The sequence below is a fragment of the Lepidochelys kempii genome, chromosome 5 (genome assembly GCF_965140285.1).
Source record: "Lepidochelys kempii isolate rLepKem1 chromosome 5, rLepKem1.hap1, whole genome shotgun sequence".
NCBI classification, from domain to species: domain Eukaryota; kingdom Metazoa; phylum Chordata; order Testudines; family Cheloniidae; genus Lepidochelys; species Lepidochelys kempii.
In genome coordinates, this window is record NC_136384.1 from 132,585,961 (window position 1) to 132,603,530 (window position 17,570).

The window sequence follows — 17,570 nt, forward strand, 5'->3', positions numbered from 1 at the left end:
ATTTCCCGCTGTTAGTGGGACTAAAATGAGATGTGGCCAGCTCAGGCTCTCTGCAGTTATTCACATTTAAAGACTCTCAAAAATTATACAAACAAACCCTGAAGAAAAGCAGTACAATGCATTCTAATCTAAAATTATCTCTCCCATTTTGATGTGAAAACCACTATGAGCCTCTTCCCAAACTCTATATAAAACTTATATAATACACAATTCAGGGGTCCCTCTTAAATATGCAGTTGCAATAACTGGCTGGCTTTGTGCCTGCTCTTATCATTACAAAGCACTCGTAGATTGTGCCACACCTTTGTTTCCTTTTATTAAAAACTCTGGCCCCAAACCCGCAGAGACTAACGCATAGACTTACCTTTATGCACTGCAAGCATCTTCATTGGGACTACTAATTGACTTTGCAGGAGTGAAATTTTTTCTGTGCTTTGGGAGCAGAGAAAAACCCATTCACCATTGTGAATGACAAATAGGAATTCAATAAACTGCATGGTCTATTTTAACTGTGATTCAGGAATCAGTCAGTGAAGGCAAAACCAAATCTCTTACTTTAAAACCAGCTGTTAAATTCATCCCTTACCTTCAGCAGCCCCCTGGGGAAATCTTTGCCTTCATTCATCCCCTGAAGGTTGGCAATGAATTCTTGGCAGGTCATCTTTTTCCCAATGTTCTAGAAGTCACCAAAAGATACATTACAGAAACATACAATTAGATTGGTGCTGTTGTCCAACAACAGTTAGGCCTAAGAAAACCACATCTGGATGGACAGCATCTCCTTGCTCTAGTTTGAGCCCAAGGCAGGCCGTGCAGAGAAGCATTCCCAGAATTATACAGACATCGGTGCAAGCACGTCTGCATGACCCAGCTGGAAAACGCACAAGAAATGTGTGTTAATAATCAGCCTCCCCGTTCAAACAATGGATGTTAAGTAGTACATAAACATCATAACGAGGGTGGAGGTGGTGGTAGTGTTTCCTAGCACTTGCATGGTGCTTTTCATCCACAGATCTCCAAGCATTATCAAAGGGTAGGGTTATATTCATTGAACTTTAAGGTCTGACTTCAGAGAAAGCTGGAGCCATGTTGCCAAAGCTGCTGTCCGGAAGCTGGAAAGAACTTCTTCCACCAGGCTAAGAAACCGAAACTAGAACTGGAAAATAAAGCTCTGAATTAAACCTGATATTTCTAACCCTAACTTTCGGTGACTCCCTGAGGTTGGGGCTGCACTGGCATTTCCAATCCAAAGGGCCTTTTTTGGTTTATAGTCTCACTTGCACTTGGGTGATCAGCAGCAGGGTTGGAGCACCCAGGTTAGCCTAGCCTGGCTGTGAACAGCCAGACTGCAAAGGCCCATGCAAGTCAGTGTCCTCACTGGTGCTGCGCTCCCCAGTGTGTGTCACTAGGACTTCTGGGGGGTATATCCCATGGTTCTTAGCACGGCAACAAGCTGAGCCACTTTATGATTCTTTCCCAGTGAACTATGGGAGAACTTGTCTGTCCATCCGGGCACGTGGGAAGACAATGAATCACTCACTACAAAGTAGACAGTTTACCACCCTGAGTTAAAGCAGCTCGAGACTATACCCCAGCTGGGTTGAAAGCACCACAAAACTCTGATGAGAGGGCTCCATGTACGACAGGAGCTGGGTTAGGGAAACATGTGAGGAAGGGCCCGGGTTAACTCTGCTGTGCAGACAGACCTGACAGACCTGAGGAGCTCCATCTATTATATAAGTTATGGACTTTTAGGGCTACATTATCCCTTGTTCTTTGTGCCTGCTACTCCTCACCAGAGCACATGGGCAGGGAGAGGTGAGGAGCACGCTGAGCCAGGATTCCACCCCCACCACATCACCCAGCAATGCTGATCCAACAAGGAGATTTGCTACTGTATAAGACAGCTATAAATCACTACCCCCTTCTCACAGAGCAAAGGGATGACCAGGAAGGAACTGTGCCATCAGAGGGGTGTCTCTGACCTACACTGCCTCCTGGAGCAGTACAGCTTACACACTAGCCCCCAACTGGCCCTAACTCCTGCTTTTATTAAGCTTCAAAAAACAGCTCTGAGAGGGTGAAGTTTTAATTTTAGATTTAGGCTTTTGCTGCTACAGTCAGACCCTAAAATTACAATTCATTTCCCCACTTGAAGTGGGTTGCTTCCCATATTACTAGGTTCCTTCTTTGATATTCTTTTCCAGCACATGGTAACTGAAGTGGGTTACTCCAGTACACGGAAAGAGGATGAACTGCAGCAAGACAAGGAGGAATAAAGAGGGTTCATTAGATCCATTCACTGACTCCTTTAGTAGGCTTCATGGCATAGCAGAGTCATACTAACAGGTTGGAGCATGATACTACAGTTAGAAAACAGGCAGTTATGATATGTGCAGAAGAGGCTGCATTCAAAGTTATAAACACCTAACTTACCACCTAGAAGGAAAATGCAAAAGAATAAAAAGATTACAGGCGATCCAAGGAAGAAAAAGACAAGAGAAATACATGCAGGGTTCTGTTAGTTGTTATGGCGGCTGCTCCGCCTTCTTCACACTTAAGACAACATGGTAATAACCACCAGTCACAGAAATCTGAAGGTTTACATGGTCTTATGACAAACAGAATCAGCTTAGCCTCAGCAGCCGTGTAAAGGGATAGTCTCCAGCTAAACACCATGCTAAACAAAGGAGCAATCTGAGAGTGCACACTATGGGGCAGATTCCTGTATCTTTACTCATGATGAGTGCTGCCTTATTCCTTGAGAGGTGCCATCAATTTCAGTGGGACTCCCGGAGGAGTAAGGTACTGTGCTCAACATGAGAGGGTAGCAGAATGTGGCTTGCTGGGAGTAGAGTTTGCTTGTAACTTCTTTTCCCTTATAAAACCTGGAGGCTGAGATCTGCAAAGCCACTTAGGGGCTTTGGACTCCCACTCCCCATTAAAACTAATGGGAAATGGATGTTGAAGTCCCTTGGACAGCTTTGAAAGTCTTAGCTGTAACTTTTATAAGTTCCTTGGAGTTGCTCTGAAGTTCTGTACAAGGGGCAACCTCCTTTCTTGTAAGAGCCACCCCCAAAGGTTCCCAAATGTTTGAAGGACAGCTCTGCCTTGCTTCAGTTAGAATACCCCCTTCGCATTAAGAACCCAGTTTGTGTCGGTCCCTGGGGTGCTTTAAGGCAGGTCTCCATGCATCGTAAATACATTTTCTGAAATACAAATTAAACAGCCACATCAAACCAATTGAAGTTTGCATTCCTCCCACCCTACCCCCACATCTCAGCCTCTGATCACATAGCTCCCCTCCCCACCTCGGATGGCTGAGGTACAGTTTGTGTCCTTGCCTTAATTTTAACCTGTAGGGCAGAGAGCCCGTCTGCCATGGTCTGCTTGAGCAAGGATAACTCGGGCAAGTGCTGGTCCTTCTCCGCCACCTAGTGGCTATGAGTAGAATGGCACTGAATGAAAAGGGGCTAGAGATTGTGGTTCGATTCTCCCAGGCTCTTACACTGTGTCATTACACCTCCCTTGAACAAGTGCCTGTCAGAATTGTTCCTTCTGTGCGCCAATGGAACACAAAAGACATACCCACAAGAGACAGGGAGGTTGCATGGTCACAAAGTGAAACAACCAAGCAGGGACTTAGGGAGGGAGTTTGTGCACCCATTTTAGCGATGTGGCTCCCCCTGGGAGCTACTCGCTCCCCTGAGGGCAGAATCCCTCCTTGCACTCCTTTGGGAGAGGGAGTTCTGCACTGCACCCAACATAGATCGATCTCTAGCAGGCATGGTAGAGTCCCGAATTGCGTCTTCAGTTAAAGCATGACTGTGTTACACCTTTTCTGGCTCTGTCCAACAAGAAGAAACTCCACTTCCCACTGGAAATCAGCATGGAATCCAGATTTCCACAAGAATCTCACTCTACCCTCTGTATTGCCAATACCATTATCTTGGAGAGTAAATTACTCTGGGCCTGATGCTGCAGTCATTCATGCAAGCAAAGCTCCTATTAGCTTCAGTGGGGTTTCATGACATGACATGACAGACTGTAAGGTCGAGCTATTGTTGGGTAGCATTTGCTTTTGTGTAAATGCATGTGTTTTCTGGAAACAGCGTATGCTGACTAGTTCTTATTCATGCAAGTCAGCTGGCTGACACCAATATTCCTGAGGGTAAGTGCTATTCCGGGTCACTTAAGGGGTGCAGAATTAGACCCTAGAGGTGTAGTGGAGACCCCCCCCCAAAAATGTGCAGCAAAAGGTTAAAATTCAGAGCAGTCATATCTCACCATGAGCACATACAATGGGGTGCTTGGAGCACTGAAATACATGTTGTGGTCTCCTACTACACCAGTGCGCTGGACACACCCTTTGGCTTATTTGGTTCATGTGTGTTTTCACATTAGCTGTAGGGGATACCGAATGGACGTTAACTGTGGTCACTAGGCTTTCAGTTCATAACTGGCTGCCCAAACATCCCCATTTCCTCCCAGGTTCTTTCGCCTCCTCCCCAGGACAGCAAAGCAGCAGGGAAGGTAGAAGCCAACAGACACTGCTGCTGCCAGGTCAGAACAGGCTGCTGTCCCCAGGAAGAGCAACACAGAGGAGGGATGGGCAATGTTGCAACTGGGGCAGTGGGCACAACCCTTCTGGAGGTTGGGGGGGCATGTAGGGAACCACACCCACTGTCACACCCCTTCTGGGGGTGCAGCTTTTCCCAACAGGATCTGCTGGCCAGTTGTCAGGTGACCGCCTTTGAGACACCCCATGGAGGAAGCAGTGTCTGTGCTCTGGGGAGCATAGGGACTCCAACTGTACCCAAGGACACAGGCGGCGAGGATGCCTATGCGCCTTGTGCTGCTAGCAGAGCGGCCAGTGGCCATCCTGCTCCCGAAGGGGAGCACCATGCAAAACAAGGAGCGCTTGAGGGCTGATCTGTGACCAGCACCACTTCCTGAAAGCTCAACTTTGACAGGCGAGCTCTTCCTGAAAACAAGGGCATAGCATGTTCTTAGCATGTGCACTCACATGGCCATGTAGGTCAGTGTTCAGCAGCATCACTGCACAGGTGAGACAATGGACTCCATCTGGGAGAAGAAACAGAGCAAATATCACACACAGATAGTAGTGTGAAAACTTGGGACACTCTTTTTTCGGGGTGGGGTGGGGTGGGGGTATAGTTACATATCTAAGACAAAGCCCCTACTATCGGGAAGGTCCCGATAACATTGGGACGTCTGGTCACCCTACACATAAACACACACGACCCAGGACAATGTATTTAAGATCAGCTCAGGTTGCACTAGGACCTTGCTCCCCAATTGAGACTGCCTCTGCCTTTAAAGGGAATCCGCTCATCAGGTAACACACAGAAAAATGCAGGAAAATCAATCTAAAGTAATGTAACGGAAAAGTCAGTTCATCTCATACTTTCTTTCGTCTTTTATCACCTGACAAACCTGTCTTGCAGCATCGACTGATAAGATAACGTAGATTTGAAACCACACTCCCGGCTACTTTTGCTGGCATCAATACGCCAAATGCAATCTGTTCTTTTTTTTTTTTTTGCTCGTTAGGGCCAAACCAGAAAGAACAAACTCCCTGTCTCCTTGCCTGGGACATCACTGACCTTCCAGCAAGGAGATGTTATAGCCTCTCTCAGTCGGTATGTCTGGTCTTCCAGAAACATAGGCCCGAATAACATGGTCACATACGAGTTCCCCCCACAGGACCCCTGCCTCCGGCACTGCTTGCCTTCGACTCTGAATGAGGCAGGGCTGTACAGTGGAAGAGGCTGCTGCTGCTCACAGGACCCCAGCCACATACGCTGCAGGAGCCGCATGCTGTGCAGCCGGTGTGGCCGGGATCCACAGGAAGAGGCTCTTGAGGGGAGAGCACTGGACTAGAAGCCGGCAGAAATGGGTTCTCTCAGGCTTTGCCACTGGCTGATTATGTGGCATTGGCAAAGACATGTAGGCCAACATTTACGGAAGCAGCCACTGACTGTGTGTTCCTCATTTTCCTGAGGCCTCATTTTGAGACGTCCAGAGCCAGCTTTCCAAAGTGCTGACGGCCTACTAATCCAGCTGAAGTCGATGGGCGTTGCGGGTGCTCACCATCTGTGAAAATCAGGCCCTAGGTGTCTCGCATTGGTCACCCCACACTAGTGAACACTTGAAAATGTCGCTCTTCATCTTTCTGTGCCTTAGTACCCCCATCTGTAAAGTGGGGGTCAGAGTATCAGCTCACTGGGGAGGGGTGAAGACACATTCATCCCTCTCTATGAAGCATTCAACTGTTACACTGATGAGCACCATTAAAAAAAACAAAACAGTTTGGAAATTAACAATTTCCTGTTCAGTGGGAGGTTTGGATGGTGTGCAGTGAATAAAGCATGGGGCCGTACGCACTGTCCATCCTGTGCACTGAACAGGGCAGGGGTCCTACGGAAATAAATAGTATGTGATCGTATCTTGAAGCCAGCGGGACTATGTATGTGCTGAGCTCATTGCAGGATCAGGCCCTAAGGCTATGTCTATGCTACAAATCACTTTCAGTGGGGTGTCGTGCCCCTGTAGCTACGCACCCCAATGAAAAGCAGGCTGTGTCCACACTGAGGTGTGGAGCTACAGGTGTCGGTAAAAGGCTCTGGCAGAGGGGAGGCGATGCAGAAAGGCTTCAGCTGCTCCGCACTGCCAGAGCCTTTCACTGCAGCAAGGAAAGGCTCCAGCATCGGGAGGCAGCAGTGTAGATGGGGAGTCATGGCTTGGGCCAATATAGAACGTGTAGGGTATGTACTCAGTATATAACCACACCCTTCTTGTGCGTCTTTACCTCACTGGCTTAATCCGTGCCTCACGTCTACACTACTATTTATATCCATGCTGGGGGGCTATGCATGTACATACACTACACGAGGCTGAACGAATCCTGCAGTGTAGACACACCCTAAGAGGGTAAGTTCTTTGAGGCAGGAACCATATTACCCTAGGTGTCTGTACCACAGAGTACAATCGAGAGTGGTATATCGGGGTACTACAGTAGTGTTAAATAAAACAGCAGCAGCCACCCCATCACCAGCAAGGGTAACTTCTATTCACCCGGAGTTTCGATTTGTGGTGTTCCAGTACAGACACACAGATCACAGGGGGTTGGACTAGATGACCTCCTGAGGTCCCTTCCAGCCCTGATAGTCTATGATTCTATGATTGCACAATGCACTTCCCAATGAAGCATGTGCCTTCATTCTCAAAGAAATCTAAGCAAAATATCTCAAACAAGGAACACTGAATTTGAAACAGTCCACTCCCCGTTACATCTCTGTGTTTCCACTGAAGGGGATGAAGGCTCCACTTTGTAACCAAGGGCTCACTGGGTCCCAAGAGCTCCGCTGAGGGCTGAAATTCAATATCGGAAGCTGATCGGCAATTTAAAGTACTGCTACTTATACTGGACGCAAAACATCCCCCCAAGTCAGCGGATGAAACAAAAAGGTTCCTGCTGATATCTGCAGGGGATCAGAGGGACACTGTCAACTTCGAGGCATCATGTCTGGCTGCAAATGGCACCCCTGCTAGAATTACATGGAGCACCTGAGCGGTCCCTCAACCCAGCAAAAGCTTTGCCTGGACTAGCCTACCTAAGCTAGCTCAAGTCCCGCTACCACGAGTCCCCACTGCACGAGAGACAGCGCCGCAGGGCCGAACACATACCCAGGGGCCAGGCCAGGACTGTACTACTGGCATTGAAGCCAGCATGGTGCTGTCTTTGCTGATAGGACCACCCCCGCTAGCTGGGGCAGGCCACCCCATGCACATACCTGAGGTGAGCAAGTGTTCAGGAGGGGGGCAGAGATAAGCAGGGAGGAGGCAGAACCTAGGTGCCACACCCTCAATGCTCCAGCCAGAAAAGCTGAATTTAAGCTGTACCCCACTCCTGGCGCAGGCAAATCACTTCTCCGGAACTGTGATTCTGCATCAACATCCTTCGGTAGTCCCCTACTGGGATGCAGCCACTAACCACACTTCCCCGTACAGGGCTGAGCCAAAAGACACAATCAACCCCTCGGCTCTGGGTGAAGCTAAACATTTATTTTAGATTCAACAATTCACTTCCCAAGAGTGTCATGGAGGAAAATATTAGTTTAGTATGGAGTCAGCTACTGTAGATTTAATTCTAATTCCCTCCATACCCAATTCTTGACCCTGACTCCAAACAATGTCTTATTTCCTCTGTGTTGTGCACAGTTGGTTATTCACCTTCTACCACCCCAATTTTTAATGTATTCGTAGCTAAAATCATCTAGGTAGCTGGGATTAAGGGGGGCCTGAAATATATTTTTCCTCTTTCTTTCTTTTCCTGCTATCTTTATTATAGACTTACATATGATCTGATGTAGTTGGAATTTTTAGGTCAAATTCTCTGTTGGTGTAACTCCATCAAATTCAATGGAGTTATGTCAGCAGATAGTTTGCCCTTTTACTTGGGAATGTTTTCTTTCTTGGTTTAGGTTGGTTTTTTTTTTTTTCAAATTTTAAAAATTACCGAGAGTGTTGAAGAGGAAGTTGCCTACTAACTGATGTTAGCTGGCCTTCATGAAAGGAGGCCAGGGAGGACATGCCCAATTTTAAGCATGTATGTAGCCACGCTGAGGAACTACTCAAGTGCTTAGGCATGTTTAAATACCTTGTTGAACTGAGGCCAATATGAGTAAGGTTGCCCTGCCTATGTCCATACTTCTGGCAAGGATAAATTAGAGGACTCCCATTCTCACTGTTGTCAATCTCTCGCCTTCCACAAACAGTCCATTTTCATGCATATACTTGTTTTACCTCAGGCAGGAGAATATTTCAAGCAGGAAACATACAGGCGATAGCCCAAAGTGAAAGAACAAAGAGGAATGCCTATGACCTAGAAATCAGAAGCAAAATTACCTTGAGTAGAAACGGTGTTTGGGTTACACTGATAGTATCTGTTGGAGAAGTGGATTAATACTCTCTCTCTTTCCTGAGTTTCTCCAATAAGTGAAAAGGCTTTAAAGAAACTCCTAGAAGAAGTTTAAAGAAAGCTGAAATTAAAAACACAGATCTCTACTGGCATGGCATTGCCCTTATAATATAGCACATTTCACAGTAAGGGATAAATGACTGCATATCAAAAACTTGTTTCCAAGAGTCTTCTAACGGAAGAAAGCCCAACTAGATAATGATTCCCTATGTACTTAACCCAAAAGGGGAAGGCAAGTTATTGATGGTCTGAGCAGTGGCATAAATGTACTGACACAAAACTGTATTATTTTAAATATTTTCCTCTTGTATTTGGAGGCTTTTTGGATAAAGAATATGCAAGGGATAAAAAAGAAGAGCACACCCGGGACCATTACCTATTTGGACTTTGATGGAAGACTGGTGCAGGCCTGGTACTGTGGATGGTGCAATTTTTAAATGCATTTTCTGTTGTTCTTTAAATGATCACTTTGGTCCCTATCCTGCAGACATCTAGGCATGTGCTTAACTTTACTCCTGTGAATAGTCCCACTGAAATCAATGGCACCACTCATGGTAGTAAGCTAGGCATGTGCGTTAAGGTTCTGTGGGATTGAGGCTTTACCTTACTGCCCTGGATTAAATAGCTTCAGAGACAATAATGTTTATGGTTAGCCATCTCTCTAGCATCTATCACCACAGTACCCCAGGCCTCCCAAATGATCAGGGCCAGACTGTGCCCTGAGGATCCCCAGTGTGGGGATGGTGTGAGGCCACGCGGCCCTATGGGGAGCTCCAGGGAAGGGAGGAAGGGAAGGGAGGCTCCCTCACCCAAGTGCACCAAGAGCAGGAACCATCTGGCCCTAATGAATCTATCCTCACCACAGCACTGTAAGGCAGTCCAATACTGTTCCCATTTTACTGAGGACAAACTGAGGCACAGGGAGACTATGACTTGCCCAGTGTCACAGGAAAGTTTGTGCAAAGCCAGAAGTGCCCCCCTCCACTCCACACACACACATGCCTTCCGAGTCTCAGAGCAGTTTCCTAACCATAAAAGCATCCTTCCTCCCAGCAGCATTGCCAACTCCTCCACTGAAATTTTGTGCTCTTTGTAAACAACCAAATCCTGCAGTCAGGTGATCGCATGGGAGTCGCCACTTTCATTTTTTTATTTTTAAAAAGGATGCTTCCAGCCCTCATGGTCGCAAAGAAAACCTTGAAAACGTAAATCTTGAAGGCTTAACACAAGAAGGCAAATAAAACATACACCAGATGTGCTATTTCTGAAACTCTCGAGATTTTGGGGGCCTGACTCGTGATTTTTGAGCCCTTGTGGTCGGCAAAACTGTACTAGTAAATGCTCCTTTTATTTACACTACATGATGCAGGAAGTCCACAGTGGTATAGTTGAATCATCTCATATTTTAGAGAGAGAGAGAGAGAGTTGATGCTGGCTGCCTAGGAGATCTCTGCATCACCAGATCTTATATCTGTGTGTGTGCATGGACGTGCGAGGAATGTTAATAATTTTATATATGAATTTTAAACAATCTGCTTCATCGTTAAACACAAAACTGTGCCATGCTAGGAACTCTAGTCTCTTCCCAGTTCATATTGCTGCCCTCCATTTGAACAGTGTTTTGCAAACAGATACGACACGTCCTCTGCCCTGACAAATCTACAATCTAACAAATAAGACAAAGGCAAGGGAAGCCACGGGATCACAGAAATTAATATTCAGTACAAAATATATCCTCCATTATTTTGTCCGAAGAATACTGCAATATTGAGTGGAACAGGCCCAAACGCAGTAGGGGCTAGATTATTGCTAATATACACAACCCTGCATTGTGGGTGATATGAAGCTGCCTCACCCCATCAAGAGCTATGGCTCCACCTCCTCCTTGCCTCTCCCATTCCCCTTTGCTGTGATATGTGCCCCTAGGGAGCAGGGTCTGTGACTGAGACAGGCCTTAAAGTGGTGGGTGAAAGGCTCTCTGCACGCTCGCCCCTGCACACCATGTAATGGCCAGGCACAGTCTGGATCTGTAGTAACACTGATGTTGCAATGTTCTGGACAAATACTGTACCATATATTTTATTGACGATCACTACTATTAATATAAATGGGCGTTATGAATAATCAAGGGAAGAACACCTCCCCCCTCCTCCCAAAACATGCACTGAAGGGTACTGGATTTCACCATTTAAAATATAAAGTGTATTTGGAATCACACTGCATGGCTTATAAAACTGAAATATGCAGCGATTATTCCACAACATGGGGCTCGATCCTGCATGGAGCTGAGGATTCTTACTCCAGTCTAGCAAAGTGTTTAAGCACATGACTAGTACCACAGTCTTCAAAGAGTTAAATACATGCTTACGTGCATTGTTGGAGCGGGTCACAGTGCTCAGCACCTTCCAGGACTGAGCTCCTGGAAACTACACTTGCAAAAAGTCCCCCTTTTTTTTTGGACAAGGGCCAGTTGTAAACTAATCTTCATAGTTTTGTATCAATGGAAAAAAATCTCTCTCCTTTAAAATTATTACTATTTAGCTGTCAGAACACTTATATCACTGCTAGCAGATTGTTGCCACATAGAGGGGATGTTTCCACTCCTAAAAATAACAAAACAGAAATATTTAAGGGAGAAGCCCAATTCTGAAAATTCCTAAAAACTAGGAAGCTAAAATGCTAGGGCCAGCGTTTCAGAAGGGTACTGAGCACCCATATTCAAAAGGGTCCTGCACCCAGCAGCTCCCATTGTTCTAGATGTTTTTAGATGCTTACAAGATTTCAGAAGAGCTTAGTACCTACAGCATGCAGTGCAACTGGAGAGCCTGAATTCCAAAAAGGCTTGGCACATTTCATGATTCAGCTGTCAAATTCCCTCATTCTTCTGATTCATAGCACTTCTGCACTGGCTCAATCATGTCTTTCCTATTAACTTTTAACGCATCACAGCGAGGGCACAGTGGTATTATTTGTTCCCCTCGGACAGTCTATACCTCTATGTTCACCCCTTTTACAAGACTATATTAAATTTTGTACCAAGTATGCCTTGTGAGGTATCATCTGAAAAATCATAATTTGCTGATCATTGTCCTGGTGAAATATATGTGGTAACATTGTATGCAAAGTTATAAATGTCTACTGTATAACATTACTGAGACATGTTCCAAGTTTAGAAAAGCAACCAGAAACCAGTTCCTCAGAGACAAAAGGCAAACTGACACCTCAGCCAGGTGTCAACGAAATCAAATGGACCTGCACCTGGTTAAATGGCCATTCTTTTGGCAGGAAAAAGGGTATGAACAAGCAATCTACATCTTGGCAAAGAAACAGCTGGAGGTTCCCATCCCCATAGACTTTCTGTCTCCTGACCCCCCAGCTGGAGAGGATTCTCAAAGAGGAAAAGGTGCAAGAATGGGGAACAGAGGCCCCAAATTTCTCCTTTCATCTCTACTCACGACATTGACAACACATGAAGGACAAAGGAAGCATCACTGGACTGGTGAGGGATCCCGGCAGAACGGAATTCAGCCAGTACGACTGCTAAAACGTGGTGAGAGACATCTTTGCTTTGAATTCACTCTAACTTGTTAAGTTAGGAATCAGTAGCGTTTATTTTTATTTTCTTGTAACCAACTTGTAATTATGCCTCATTACTTGTAACCATTTAAAATTTATCTTTTTGTAGTTAATAAACTTGTTTTATTGTTTTATCTAAGCCAGTGTGTGTGCTTAGACTGAAGTGTTTGGGAAACTCCATTTGAGATAACAGAATTTGTGCATATCATTTTCTACTAATAAAATGACAGTCTTTATATGAGCTTGTGTTGTCCAGGAGAGGGCTAGGCAATACAAGACTCACATTTTGGGGGGGCAGTCTGGTACTGGGAATTGGCTGGTGTTGCCCTGCAGTGTAATTCAAGAGTAGCTGCCAGTACTACTCATACCAGATAACTGGGAGTAATTTACATGCTGGAAGGTGGGTGTGAGCAGACCAGGAGTGGCTGCTCTCACAGCGAAGCAGTGTAAAAGGTACCCCAAGTTGGAGAATGAAGGAGACACAGCTGTTCAGCAGTCAACACTGCACCCTGGGTAATGTCACACCAAGAATTTTAACAGTTCAACAAAAGTGTTTCCCTCCAGGGAATGTCACCAATTTTTAGTTTCTTTAGTAATATTATGATAATATTAGGGTTGTCAAGTGATTTAAAAAATTAATTGCGATTAATCGCGCTGTTGAACAATAGAATACCATTTATTTTAAATATTTTGGGATGTTTTCTACATTTGCAAATATATTAATTTCAATTACAACACAGAATACAAAGTGTACTGGGCTCACTTCATATTTATTTTTGATTACAAATATTTGCATTGTAAAAAACAAAGAAATAGTATTTTTCAGTTCACCTCATACAAGTACTATAGTGCAATCTCTTTATCATGAAAGTTGAACTTACAAATGTAGAATTATGTACAAAAAAAACTGCATTCAAAAATAAAACAATGTAAAACTTTAGAGCCTACAAGTCCACTCAGTCCTACTTCTTGGTCAGCCAATCACTCAGACAAACAAGGTTGGTTACAATTTGCAGGAGATAATGCTGCCTGCTTCTTGTTTACAATGTCACCTGGAAGTGAGAACAGGCATTCGCATGGCACTGTTGTAGGTGGCGTTGCAAGATATTTACATGCCAGATGAGCTAAAGGTGCATATGTCCCTTCATGCTTCAACAACCATTCCAGAGAACATGCTCCCATGCTGATGATGGGTTCTACTCAATAACGCTCCAAAGCAGTGCGCACTGATGCATGTTCATTTTCATCATCCGAGTCAGATGCCAGCAGCAGAAGGCTGATTTTCTTTTTGGTGGTTTGGGTTCTGTAGTTTCCGCATCAGAGTGTTGCTCTTTTAAGACTTCTAAAAGCACGCTCCACACCTCGTCCCTCTCAGATTTTGGACGGCACTTCAGATTCTTAAACCTTGGGTCGAGTGCTATAGCTATCTTTAGAAATCTCACATTGGTACCTTCTTTGCATTTTGTCCAATCTGCTGTGAAAGTGTTCTTAAAACGAACATGTGCTGGGTCATCATCCGAGACTGCTATAACAACATGAAATACATGCAGAATGCGGATAAAACAGAGCAAGAGACATACAGTTCTTCCCCCAAGGAGTACAGTCACAAATTTAATTGACGCATTTTCTTTTTTAATGTGCATCATCAGCATGGAAGCATGTCCTCTGGAATGGTGGCCGAAGCAAGAAGGGGCATATGAATGTTTAGCAGATCTGGCATGTAAATACCTTGCAACACCGGCTACAAAAGTGCCATGAAAACGCCTGTTCTCACTTTCAGGTGACATTGTAAATAAGAAGCAAGCAACAAAATCTCCCATCACTGTAAACAAACTTGTCTGTCTTAGAAATTGGCTGAACAAGAAGGAGAATTGAGTGGGCTTGTAGACTCTAAAGTTTTACGTTGTTTTGGTTTTCAGTGCAGTTATGTGACCAAAAAAAAAAATCTGCATTTGTAAGTTACACTTTCACGATAAAGAGATTGCACTTCAGTACTTGTCTGAAGTGAACTGAAAAATACTATTTCTTTTGTTTATCATTGTTACAGTGCATATATTTGTAATCAAAAATAATAATATAAAGTGAGCCCTGTGCACTTTGTATTCTGTGTTGTAACTGAAATCAATATTGAAAATGTAGAATAACATCCAAAAATATTTAATAAATTTCAATTGGTATTCTATTGTTATAAGTGCAATTAATCGCGATTAATTTTTTTAATCACGATTAATTTTTTTGAGTTAAATCGCGTGAGTTAACTGCGATTGACAGCCCTAGATAATATTATTTACCCCTTTGTATAACACAAAAACTAGGATAATCCAATGAAATTATTAGACAGCAGGTTTAATACAAACAAGAGGAAGTACTTTTTCACACAACACACAATTAACTTGTGGAACTTCTTGCCATGGGATGTTGTGATGGCCAAAAGTATAAATGTGTTAAAAAAAGAACTAGGTAAATGTATGGCTGTTAGCCAAGATAGTCAGAGATGCAACTCCAGCTGTGGGTGTCCCTAAACCTCTGAGTGCCAAAAGCCAGGAGGGAAAGACAGAGGTGAATCACTCCAACTGCCCTGTTCCATACACTCCCTCTGAAGCTCTGGTAATGTCGGAGACAGGATTTGTCTGGTACTTGTCTGCTACTGTTGGAGACAGGATACTAGGCTAGATGGACCATTGGTCGGACCCAGTATGGCAGTTCTTATGTTCTTATACACTCGAATTGCAAACTGAAAGAACGGGAACTAACCTCCCCTTGGACTCCATCTTCAATTCCTTAGATTCTCTAGGGATAATTATATCTATTGAGACAACGTGAAAAGAACAAGAAGTTTGGACATAAGCACATACCTGAGGGAGTGATCCAGCGTCATACCCGTGAAATCAAAAAACTTCAGGTATTCTTCAGCCACAAGTTTGCTGAACTCATTGCTTAAAAAAAAACCAAAAAGTTTATTATTAAAAAGCAACGCTCAAGCTGCTCTTATTATTGTACAGAATCAACCGTAAAAATGATAGTGGCCCGTGTCAACACATACTTTTTACCCAGGTGCTTTGCCACATCAGAGCGCTTGAATCGGTCCAGTTGGTAGAGGCGCTTAGCCAGCCTCCTGGCTGCTTCCAAATTGCTGTCGGTGCCATTGCTAAGATCTTTACTATGGTTTTCGGCGCCATCTTTCTCCAGGAGCTCATTGCCACCCATGGCAGCTGTGGAGTCGAACAGTGAGTTTTTCAGTCCAGCATTGCTATGTGATAGAAGGAATGGGAAGGGGAGAAAAAAGAATAAAGACCTCAGGAACATTTTCAAGAAAGATTTACTTTCCAACTGGCAGGAAGACGATTAATTGGCAAGACTGCAAGATACGATGAACTCCACTCAACTAAAAAACTGTTGAGAATTGACATATTGGTATAGTAAAATCCCGTGTTTTGTTGTTTGTACTGACTTTTCACAACACATGTAACTCTGCATGGCAGGTGCTTGACATGTGGTGCTCAAACTGATGCATCAAAAAGAGTTCCCAAAATGAGCTACTCATAAATTGTGAAAAGAAAAGGATTACTTGTGGCACCTTAGAGACTAACCAATTTATTTGAGCATGAGCTTTCTCATGCTCAAATAAATTGGTTAGTCTCTAAGGTGCCACAAGTAATCCTTTTCTTTTTGCGAATACAGACTAACACGGCTGTTCCTCTGAAACCTGTCATAAATTGTGGACCATTATCTCAGAGTAACTCATCTGCAATCCTATGGTGAGCAAACTGAGATTTACAATGGCTCACTCAAGTTATCTACTCCATCCTTCCCAGGCTTCCCTATGTACCAGACCTTGGTTCTGCTTCCAGACTCAGACTGGTCTCCCAGTGTGCAGGAGCTGCCGCGGACCTCAACAGAGTTCATACAGGCTCCATAGCCCCTGCTGCGCTAGCAAGGGCTACAGCCGGTCCTTTGAATTTTAGAAGGTGCAGAGGGAGGCAAAAGTGGGAAGGGGAGCAGGAATCAAGATAAGGGGTCTGAGGTGCAGGGGAAGCTGCATTAAGGTGGGGAGCTGACTCTCAAAGGCTGGCTGGAGACTGCAAGAAGCAGGGACCATGTGGAGCATCTACTTTCTACAGCTTTCCCTGCTCCTGGTGCTTTGTGGCTCCAGGGCTCTGCACCACTGGGTCCAAGCACTGGTTATGCTGCCCCGCCTCTCCTGAGTCTCCCCTCAGACACGCAGCCAACACGTATACTTGTACACTCTGCACACCATACTAATATGTATTGTGCATTACATTCTATCTAAATGTTAGCACAAAGCTTTATAGTTGCATGGTATTAAGCTTACTCTTGTTCACGCATGCTAAGTATCCCATAACACTTTGCAAAGCTGAAGTCAACTTTGGCTCTGGCGAATACAAAATCTGTCAAAATCAAAGTACATTTGTTCTGGGTCCTAGTACAAGCACTATTCCACTCAACTGGTTTGGAACGTAATATGCAAAACAGAGCTAAGAAAAGTACAGCCCAGAACAAGAAGTTAAGGAACGGTTACAACTAGTGGGATGGATTTAGTGACATATAGAGAACTGTGTAACTTATAACGTCACGCTACAAAGACTACTAGCTGAAATGCAGATCTTTGAAGCATACCTTCAGTGTAAGGGGAACACGCTGCTAGACAAGAACTGCTTCCTGGAAGAAGGGTACGTATGTCCCCTTTCCATGTTGTATTGCTTTGTCTTTAGACAATGCATTTGGCTACATTCAGTTCTTTGGTCTCTTGAACATTTTTTAAGACCGAACCGTGATCGCAGTCAAACAATTGGCTGCACTTTTCAGTCAACAAGCCCAGAACTCAGAGACAGCTTTTCCCTTGTGTCGAAACTCCTGTGCTTTGCTAGAGAGCCCCAATGCAACTGGCCACCACAGGCTTATCAGACTGGGGCAGCCAGTGGGAAATCTGACCAGACCCACGCAGAGACCAAGTACCTGGGGCCGAGGG

The 17,570-nt window shown here is 44.6% G+C and overlaps 1 protein-coding gene across 4 annotated transcripts in view; it reads right to left on the reverse strand.

Annotated features, from left to right (window-relative positions):
• PSD3 (pleckstrin and Sec7 domain containing 3) overlaps positions 1 to 17,570 on the reverse strand; it is a 153,964-nt gene that overhangs the window by 70,173 nt on the left and 66,221 nt on the right. For 3 of the 4 annotated variants that reach the window (XM_073345935.2, XM_073345940.2, XM_073345937.2), the window contains 5 exons: positions 15,624 to 15,830; positions 15,436 to 15,516; positions 8,932 to 9,044; positions 5,027 to 5,085; positions 587 to 676 (listed from right to left, as the gene is read on the reverse strand). In XM_073345935.2, the coding sequence (XP_073202036.2) occupies positions 587 to 676; positions 5,027 to 5,085; positions 8,932 to 9,044; positions 15,436 to 15,516; positions 15,624 to 15,830 (550 nt within the window). Of the gene's footprint in view, positions 1 to 586; positions 677 to 5,026; positions 5,086 to 8,931; positions 9,045 to 11,372; positions 11,434 to 15,435; positions 15,517 to 15,623; positions 15,831 to 17,570 lie in introns of those variants that run through there. The other variant, XM_073345943.2, reaches the window with a different exon arrangement.